Consider the following 10434-nt stretch of genomic DNA (forward strand, 5'->3'; position numbering starts at 1 on the left):
TAGTATTAGTTCTTACAAACAAAGCAATAAAAAAGAAGAACAGCAAACTTAGTTTCATCAAACCAGAAATATACACAAAATACAACAAACATATTGCTTAATGTTTTCTCCAACTAGTTAGGAGACATAATGGAAAAGCACACTAAGAACAGTGGGTTCCTACATCATTTGGAATCCGAACAACGCTTTGTTATTATTAAGCAAAACGCAAAATGAGAAAGAGACGTAGTTAGCTCATCACACGACAGAGTTCAAAATCAGTGTTTAGAAGGATCAAGAACTTGACCCATAAACAAAATCACTCCACTCTTGTCTCCCCTCACTGTGAACAGAAATGGATGGTCAGCTATGAAATCCGGGTTCCGCATCAAACATTGGGGCACCAAGATGGAAACAGAGACGGCTGCAGCTTCGGTTCCCTCTTCATCCACCTCAATGCAAGCTTTATGAATAATGCTTGAGACACTAAGAGCAGACAATTCAACCATCTCAGTTGAATTACCTCTAGAAGAAAAGGGAGAAGTAAGCCACATATCTATCAAAACATCTGAAGCTTTAAAGTCAAAAGAGAATTTAAACTTCGGAATTCTGAAAGCATCTACTGATGTACGGTGTAGTGGAATATGGCTATCGAGAAATCCTGGTTCAGAGCTTATTTTCTCAAGCAGAGCTGCTAATCCGTCTTTGTCACTAGGAAGATAAATGTACATTGAGAATTAACGTTGATCCTCTACATAAGGAAGACACAAAACTTGGAAACCATCGTAGTCGCTTAGATATTGCCTCTTGTAATTAGTCATGAAGGGGACTTTCACCGTCTTGCCATCAAGGAGATGAAAATCGCTATCTTTTGTCAAATTTGCTGCTCCATGCTGCTTTGAAGTATATTGCATTTGCTAGAATAAGTGAGCTACTACGGATTTGCTCGATAGTATCGATTGATTCACGTGAAAGAATCTGTTTGATGAGTCTGTTGGTGTGTTCATCAGCCCATGTATTCACCTCATCAATCACTTCAACAGGCTTCAGGACAAAGCGACAAAAATTTACCAATAATTAATGAAATTTGATGTAATAAATACTCAAGAAATTGAAGAAATAAAACAAGAGAATGTGGTCTTTTGTCTCAATGAGGTAGATATCAGACAGGAATCGCGCTCCACTATCTAGGAAAATTCGTAACAACATGAAACTTCTTAAATGGGAAAAATGGATTAAAAAACCCTTTGTTGTAAATCACATATTGGATGGACTCCATAACCGTGGGCCTAATGCATGTTCTAGAAGGTCCGGCCTATGCGAGAGAGACTAGAGGCGGTTTAAGTTTAAGTGTTAGTGGGCTTTTGTATTCCTAGCCCAGGTAGTAATCTCCTCATATGTATATATATAAATAAGTTGTAGCCTCATTCATTAAGAAGATACATGAGATTCATAACACGTTATCAACACGATAGCCTCTAAATCCCTTAGCTAAAGATCTGACACATAAACCCTAATCTCACGATCTCTCTATCTCCATCAAACCCCTAAAACGCAAAGAAATCTGCCTCGGAACTTCAAAGAGGTCGTTATCTCAAATAGTGAGGACCCAGATAACGAGCAAGATATCAAATCGAAGCCCTCGCCGAGACGAATCCATCAGTGCAAACGTCTTGTCGATCTGACCACCGACGCGCCCTCACGCACAGATACAGTGTGCGCCGATTTGTTTTGAAAACCCTAGCTCGTCCGTCCGTTTGCTTTCTCCTTTGCTCGGCGATTCCTTCCAAGGACCATACGCTCGTGACAAGTTGATAACCGAGGTCTTTAGCTCCCGGTTCTAGTCCGTACAACTCCATAAGGTGAAAGGTAACATCAAAACCCTAAAACTAAAGAACCAACAATCGAACTTGAAAGTTAAGCAAAGAGAAACTCTAAAAATGAACCTTTCTTGATAAGCGATTGTTATTTCCTTGGATGATCCGATTGCTTGACTCGTTTAAGTTGCTAGAAAAGTTATTATTGCTTAATCTCAAACTCGCAAACTCGAAAACACTTAGCCATGACCGAAACTTTTAAAACCCTAAATCGAATTGGAAACCTAAAACCCTAAAATATAATCGATTGATTGAGGTTGTTTAGGTTGTTAGATTGATTGTTTCTTTGATTGATCACATGCATAAGTTGATAGAAACCCTAAAACTAAAATCGCATGAACCCTAGAAACCTTAGAAAAGATAATCCTATTGTAAATAAGAAAAACCCTAAAATCCTAATTAAAATAGGAAAGCTTAAAAACCCTAAAATCCTAATTAAAATAGAAAAAACTTAAATCCTATTGTAAATAGGAAAACCCTTAATTCTATTCAAAATAGAAAATCTCTAAATCCTAATTAAATTAGGAAATTCATAAATCCTATTCAAGATAGGAAAACCTTAAGAAATAGAAATTTTCCAAATCCTAAATAAAATAGGAAATCTTAAAAATCTAAAATCATAAGCGAAATAGGAAAATTAATCCTAGAGTAAAGAGGAAAGTAAATCCTAAAAGGAAAAGGAAAAGTTAATCCTAATTAAAAGAGGAAATCTAATCCTAAGCAAAAGAGGAAATCTAATCCTAAGTAAAAGAGGAAATATAATCCTAAGCAAAAGAGGAAAGTCAAATCCCTAAGTAAATCGATTCATGGTTCGGTCTCAAATACCGCATGACACTAACGATTACATGATTTTGACTCAAAACTTTTCCTTGTAGATGTTGAATTACAACTTGTATTTTACTGCCCTAAATCTCTTACGAGATAATTATTTAAAATGGGCAATGGATACTAAGATTATCTTAAAAGTCAAAAGGACTTGGTGAATGTATCTAATAAGGCAATAATGCCAAGAGAGAAAGATAGATACAAGGCAATATTAGCCACCATCTTATTGAGAGTCTCATAATCAAGGACTATAAGGTCGTGGATGAGTCTATTGCTAGATGAGCAAAATAATGACTTACTGATAAAAACAGTGAATTACGACCTCATAGATTAACCCCATTACCTGATGCCAATAAGGCCGCAGAGGATAAGAAAGAATCCAAAGAATCTAACCACGTCTAAAGTAATATACCACACGGCCGTAGCCGTAGTGGATGGAAAGGACGTGGTTGTGGCCACTATAACTCATCCGGCCGTGGGAACCACTATAACCGTGGATGTAGACCCAATTCCGGCCGTGGTCGAGGGCGAGGACGATGTGGTATTTCCAAACCACAACACTCGACCAAATGAGTATGCCATAGATGTGGAATGGGGAACCATTGGGCTAAGATATGTAGGACTTCCAAACATCGTTGTGGCCTCTATCAAGAGAGTGTGAAAAGGAAGAATCCTAAAGCCCATTTGGTATATAAAGATGGTGAACATGATCAAGATGATCTAATAGAGTATGAGACTTCTGATTGCCTAAAAGAATCAAGTTGATAAATCTGAGTTCGACATCAAAACCTCTATGTTTTCTTTGCATTTTATGTTTTCATTGGTTGTTATTTCCTTGAATTTATTTTATATTATTTTATGTTTAAAACATGATTCTTGTCCATATAAGAAATGGCCGAGGACAAGAACATATTTGTGGTGGATAGTGGAGCCACACAAAAAATAAGAGATATTTTCCTAAATCTCATAATGAAAAATGCCAATATTAGCACTATAGCGGGTATTAGCACTATAAGGCCATCACCGGCAAAGATAAATAAAGAGACATTAAATTTTCTGGAAAGGATACAAGGGGATATATGTGGACCAATACACCCACCATGTGGGACATTTAGATATTTCATGGTCCTCATTGATGCATAGACAAGATAGTCGCATGGTTTGGTCTTAAATACCGCATGGACTAGTCTAAAATCGATTGCATGATTCGGTCTTAAATACCGCATGGCCCAGATCATAAGACTGAGAGCCCACTTTCTAGATTTTCCGCTTAAGCCTATACGTCTAGATAATGCCGGTGAATTCATGTCCCAAGCGTTTAATGACTACTGTATGTCCATGGGGGTAAGTGTGGAACATCCCATGGCACATGTACATACTTAGAACGGATTAGCGGAATCCTTCATTAAACGAATTTAATTGACAGCTCGACCATTACTCATGAGGTCGAAGCTTCCAGTAGCCGCTTGGGGACATGCTGTTTTACATGCATCAGAGCTTATACGCATAAGGCCATCTAGTGAACATAAATATTCGCCATCCCAATTATTAACGGGTCATGAGCCAGACATATCCCATCTAAAGACATTCGGGTGTGCCGTATATGTACCGATTGCTCCACCACATAGAACAAAGATGGGACCTCAAAGGAGGATGGGAATATATGTTGGATTTGATTCTCCCACCATTATTAAGTATCTAGAGCCAACTACGGGTGATCTATTTAAGGCTAGATACGCGGATTGTCATTTTAATGAATCCGAATTTCCTACTTTAGGTGGAGAGACAAACAAGCTGGTCAAAGAAATATCATGGAATCAAACATCCTTAAATTGGCAAGATCCTCGGACTCTGATGTGTGATTCAGAGGTCCATAAGATAATAAATTTGCAAAAGCTAGCTAATGAATTGCCTGATTCCTTTGATGACCCAAAGAGAGTTATAAAAGCGTACATACCAGCTTGTAATGCACTAGTACGTATTGATGTTCACAAGGAACACAATCAAGTTGCTACAGAGTCTAGACAACGTATGAAACATGGTAGACCAATAAGTTCTAATGATAAAAACCCTCGGAAATTAAATAAAGGTGCAATAGGAATCCGAGGTTACTAAGGAAACCATCCCAGACATGGAGATAAGGCCGGCCGGCTCTAAGGTACATGTACCATATAATGTAGCTTGGGACGCCAAGCTGCAAAGTATTAAAGGTCCTGACCATAATAAATCTCAAATCGATTATATCATGTCTGGAACATAATGGAACATATAAGAAATGTCGACATAAGATGATTTTGCATGCAAGGTAGCACTTGAATTTATGAATATAAATGAGGATCATGAGCCCACGTCTATACTAGAGTGCACTCAAAGACTTGATTGATTAAATGGTACAAGACCATAAAACGTGGAGCTAAGAATCATTAAGAAAATGAATGAGTTTGGTCCGACCTTAAGGACACCATTCGATGTAAAAACCAGTAGGACACAAATGGGTCTTTGTGAAGAAGAGAAATGAGAATAATGAAATCGTGAGATATAAGGCACGGCTTATAGCACAAGGATTCTCACAAAGATCGGGGATAGAATATGAAGAAACATACTCCCCTGTGGTGGATGCTAAGTCTGGCTATATAAAGGAAAAGATTTGATTTGCGGCTAATGGATGTAATGTCTGCCTATTTATATAAGTCCACTGGATAATATATATGAGATTACCAGAGGGTATTGAGCTCAAAGATAAGAAAGATTCTCGAGAATATCACTGCATAAGGCTGGACAAATCCTTTCATGGATTTAGACCAAATGGGCTTATGGAATGTTATAAATGATCCCATTAGTCCATGTATTTTCATAAAGAGGTTTGCAAACAAAGGATTTGTAATCATAGCAGTGTATATGAATAATTTAAACCTCTGGGTAATCGACCAAACAGTTGAGTATATCTAAAAGAAAGACCTAGGCAATAATTAAGTTCTGTTTGAAATTACAACCTGAGTACATGAATAATGGAATCCTTGTGCATCAAAAGGCATATACTGAAAAGTACTCAAGGATATTTAATAAGGACCAGGCCCGCCCATTGACCAGGCCCAATGGTGGTGAGAAGCCTTGGATTGGATAGTGATCCATTCGGTCCAAAGAAGGACGAGGAAGAAGTTCTCGGTCCTGAACTGCCATACCTCAGTGCCATAAGAACGTTAATGTATTTGGCTAGCCACACTAGACCAGACATATGTTTTGCCGTGAACCTCCTTTGTCTAAATTTAGTTCATGATCAACCCAAAGGCACTGGAAAGGTTTGAAGGAAGGTTTGGTTAAATTTTAAAGTTTATTCTTCCTACTTTGTTTATTTGGGTTTATTCTATACTAATCTAACCAAAGAAAGTCTAGTTTGCTTTGGTTTAGTTTGTTTTGCTGATGCAGGTAAGATCAGATTATGGCATGGTCAATAAATAGGAACTACGTGTGGCTTGATCCCTTCCAAGGGTACGTAGGCAGCCTTCTTCAAGGCGCATCTACTACAACATCAAAGACCATCATATGTGAAGACAACGTAGCCATCTATCGCTCAGCTCAAAGAAGGTTACATCAAGGGAGATCGGACGAAGCACATCTTACCAAAGTTCTTCTTCACGCATGACCTACAAAAGGATGGTGAAGTTCAAGTGGTGCAAGTTCGTTCAAGCAACAACTCAGCCAATCTCTTCACTAAAGCACTACCGACAACAAAATTAAGGAAGCTCACGCATCAAATTGGAATGCGAGACTTAAGGACTTGCAGGGATGACCAAAACAGGGGGAGTAAGGCGTGTTGTACTCTTTTTCCTTCACCGTGGTTTTGTCCCAATGGGTTTTCCTGGTAAGGTTTTAATGAGGCAGCATCCCCAAGCGCATTACAAAGATCCTTTGGCATCTACACGGTTATGTCATCCAAGGGGGAGTGTTGTAAATCACATATTGGATGGACTCCATAACCGTGGGCTTAATCCATGTTCTAGAAGGTCCGACCTATGCGAGAGAGACTAGAGGCGGTTTAAGTTTAAGTGTTAGTGGGCTTTTGTATTCCTAACCCAGGTAGTAACCTCCTCATATGTATATATATAAATAAGTTGTAGCCTCATTCATTAAGAAGATACACGAGATTCATAACACCCTTACCATTTTTGAAAACATGTAAAAAACATCATCTTTTTTTGTGAATTTTTAAACTCTCACTTTTTTATAAATGGTCAAATAGACCCTAACAACTTAATTTTTTTTAAATCGTTATATTAAAACAGTAAGAAACAAATATAATTTAATTTATGATTTTTTTTTTTCAAATTTGAGTTTACGATTTTTCTTTCTAAAATTATGGTTTTTGCGCTATAAAAATTCATTCACAATTTAGTTGGGATTAGGCAAATCATTTTTGTTACAATTAAAAGTTATGTTATATAAACTACAAAAATTTATTGGATAACACATTTGATTTTTTTTATTATTCGAGTGTTCAGGTTTTGGATAAAAATATAGTTAAATAATAATTAATTAAATATATTTTATATTATATTTTAATATATCTTAATATATATATATATAATATTAACTGCAAGTAAATCTTATTTAGTTTGTCTAGTAAATCTTATTAGCTGCTAGTAAACTAGAATTTTAAAAGAAAAACCCTAAATCAAATTGTTTCTATTAATTTATGTTTTAATATAACGATTTGTTTGAATTTAAATTAAGTTTATTAATACTAGGGTTTGTTTTACCTTTTATAAAAATGTGAGGATTTAAATACACACAAAAAAAGTTAAGGATTTTTTCTATGTTTTTAAGACAAGAATAATCTACCCCGGATATTAAAGAAAAAAAATAAAGAAAAATTTAACGATAACAAAAAAAAAAGTTACCTTGGCTGCAAAGTCTACTTGACTATAATAAGTAGCCTTGTACGATTTCTCCAAAAGCTCTTTAAAGGAAGGTTGCAAAGAAACAGACTTGTCAATCCATACACCGTTAGCCGTAGATAAGCACAAATCACTTCTCTCTCGGTGCCGTCGTCTGTCATCTTGGCCAAGACCGCGTTAAGGTGATCCGTAGACGGTGACATGAGGAATGAGAGGATTTCTTCTTTGGTGACAGTATTGGAACCAGCAGCGATGAGGCTAAGCAAAACGTTGATTGACATCGGTGAAAAGACAACGTTGGAGCCATTGGCCATGGTATCAATGACTTTCTTTGCTAGTCTTACCACGACGTTGTTTTGATTCTCAATTGATTTTCCTAACTCCATCTTTTTTCCAAGAAGAGGTGGGGAAGAATGGTTCTGAATATGCAGATGTGATGATTGATGCCTTGATGGAATAGCTTGTTTCAAGTATACTACTAGAAATTTGTTTTAAATTTATTTTCTGCAAATGACTACAAATGAATTATATAATCGACAATGATTAAGTCATAAAGTACCGGGTGTGGAAAAGTCGTAGCGTGGACTTAGTTGGAACTAACTGTTCCTACTAAAATTTTTCTTTATTTTATGAGAATGACTAATGAATTTTTCAATCGAAAATGATTTAAAAGTAATTAAAGTACCGCTGGTGGGAAAGTCGTATGATGGACTTCGTTCGAACTTGGAACCAAGTCACCAACACTTCAACTAGGCTTTGGAGTTTGGTTTGTTTATTTTTTCGGGGTTACAAAGATTAATTAAATTTAACAAAAATTAAAAATAGGGTGATGGACACTATGAGACACTTTCAGCCAAAGTTTAGACAATATAGTCACTTCTCCTTCTTTTTGGAGACGAAAATGACGCAACTGCCCCTCCGGTAAACCAACTTGATTTATCGCGCTTCCGGTTCGGCTTCTTGTTTTAGAGTGGCGACGTGGGAGAAGATGAGAAGAGGAGTAAAAAAGAATGGTCAGGATTTTGCTAATAATTATTAACCTACTGCGTAATCTAGGCCGTCGGTAATATTAAAGCGGACGGTGGAGATATGAGCGCAGGAAACAGGGTACAAACCTTACGTACGGTCCGATGCAAAGTCTGAAATGGATTCCGAAGAGGATTAAGCTAAAAAACATTTAGTTTTGGATAACAAAATCTCTGTAAGCGAAATTAGGAATGGAGGTAAGCTTGTGGTCAACATTAAAGGTTTACACATCCACAATCTTTACTTTTTAATTTCAGGTTCTGCGCAATGGAACTAACAAAATTTTCATGGTTTTTATGACTAGGGTTATCTGGACGAGTTCTGTATCGTAATTTGTGGAGAGTGGATATGTTCTTCGAATGGGGAATGGAAGTTGGAGATAAGCAACAAACATTTCTCGCGGGTTGTTCCTATCCGTGAGGGAATAAAATTGTCAGAGTTGAAAGAAGCCATTGTGGAAGAGTTTGGAGTGAAAGCGGTTAAACCTTTGCTCAGTTATTCTCTACCCAATAGGAGTATACTCTCAACAAAGGAAAAGACTCCTCCTGTTCTAGTTAGTAGTGAGGTTGGCCTTCTGTACTATTTAACGGCTCTTAAAGAAAACATGGGACTTAACTTGTTTGTTAAGTTTGAGGAATGTTCTGATAGATATAAAGTTGGGGAAGAAACTCTGGAACAAAACAAAAGTGGTGAAACCCTTGGAGGAAGTTGTAAAAGAAAGAGTGATTCTAGTTATGATACTGGAAGTGGTTCAAAAAATTGTGATGCAAATGCTGGGGATATATCTTCTGCAGGTTCAAAAACTCCTATTGTTATGGTGACTCCTCCAGATGATGATTTCTTTGACGAAATGCTAGAAATATAAGCGAAAATAGGAAGTTGTAGTGGATTGAAATCTGCACCTGTTGATATAGACGATGAAGATGATATCATTGATGTTGCTGATGAGTTCTTTCTAGAAACAGGGTCAGAGGTTAATGAAGAAAATGAAGACTTGTTTGCTGATAGTATCCCCTGCGGCGGTTATGATGAAGACTTTTGGAGAAATTTCCTTAGAGATGTCCATGGTGGCTCAAATGCTGAAGAGGTGATGAGTACAGGAGGTTTAGATGTCAGGTATCGGTCGAATCATAAGGAAGCTGGAAATCTGGAAATCTAGAAGTTGTTATGTGTACCGAAAGTGGGGTGTTTGATCACGCTGTATTTGTGAATGAGGATGGATTAGGGGTAAAAGCTGAAGATACTAAGAATTAAGATCAAATTAAAAATGGAGCTAGCTCTCAGAGAAAAGGCAAACCAGTAAGGAAGCTGGACGATATTGATGATGAGGAATTCGATATCCCACATTTGTTTGAAGACATTGAGTATGAAATAGATAACATTCCAGATTTGGATATTGATGATGATGGAAAAGGGTTATACAAGGGGAAGGTGTATGCTAGCAAAGAAGATGCACAAATAGGAATGACAATCTATGCAATCAAGAATATGTTTCATTTCAAGCAAACTAGAACTAAGTATAAGTATTTTGTTCTTAGTTGCTCTGATGAGAAATGTGTTTGGAGGATCTTGTCGACCGTTGTAAGAGGTACATGTTACTATGAAATTAAGAAATTATGTCTTGAACACACATGTTCAGTTGAAACTAGAGGTCAGTACATGAAGAAGGCAACTTCAAAAGTAATAGCTTCTGTTTTTAAAGCTAAGTACAATTATCCTTCAAACGGTCCTGTACCTATGGATCTTCAGCAACTGATTCTAGAAGATTTGAGAGTGGATGCTTGTTACAAAAAGTGTTGGAGAGCTAGGGAAACTGCGATGATCGATGTGAG

The 10434-nt window shown here is 37.0% G+C and overlaps 1 protein-coding gene across 1 annotated transcript; it reads right to left on the reverse strand.

Moving 5' to 3' along the window:
* On the reverse strand, positions 1-8012 carry LOC9315025 (serpin-Z3). Its single transcript, XM_002880738.2, is given in 4 exon segments — positions 1-852; positions 854-1023; positions 7580-7717; positions 7720-8012. Coding segments are annotated over 4 exon segments (1146 nt in total). The 5' UTR covers positions 7963-8012; the 3' UTR covers positions 1-257.
* Positions 8013-10434: the final 2422 nt, after the last annotated feature.

Source organism: Arabidopsis lyrata (genome assembly GCF_000004255.2).
Source record: "Arabidopsis lyrata subsp. lyrata unplaced genomic scaffold ARALYscaffold_4, whole genome shotgun sequence".
Lineage (NCBI taxonomy): Eukaryota > Viridiplantae > Streptophyta > Magnoliopsida > Brassicales > Brassicaceae > Arabidopsis > Arabidopsis lyrata.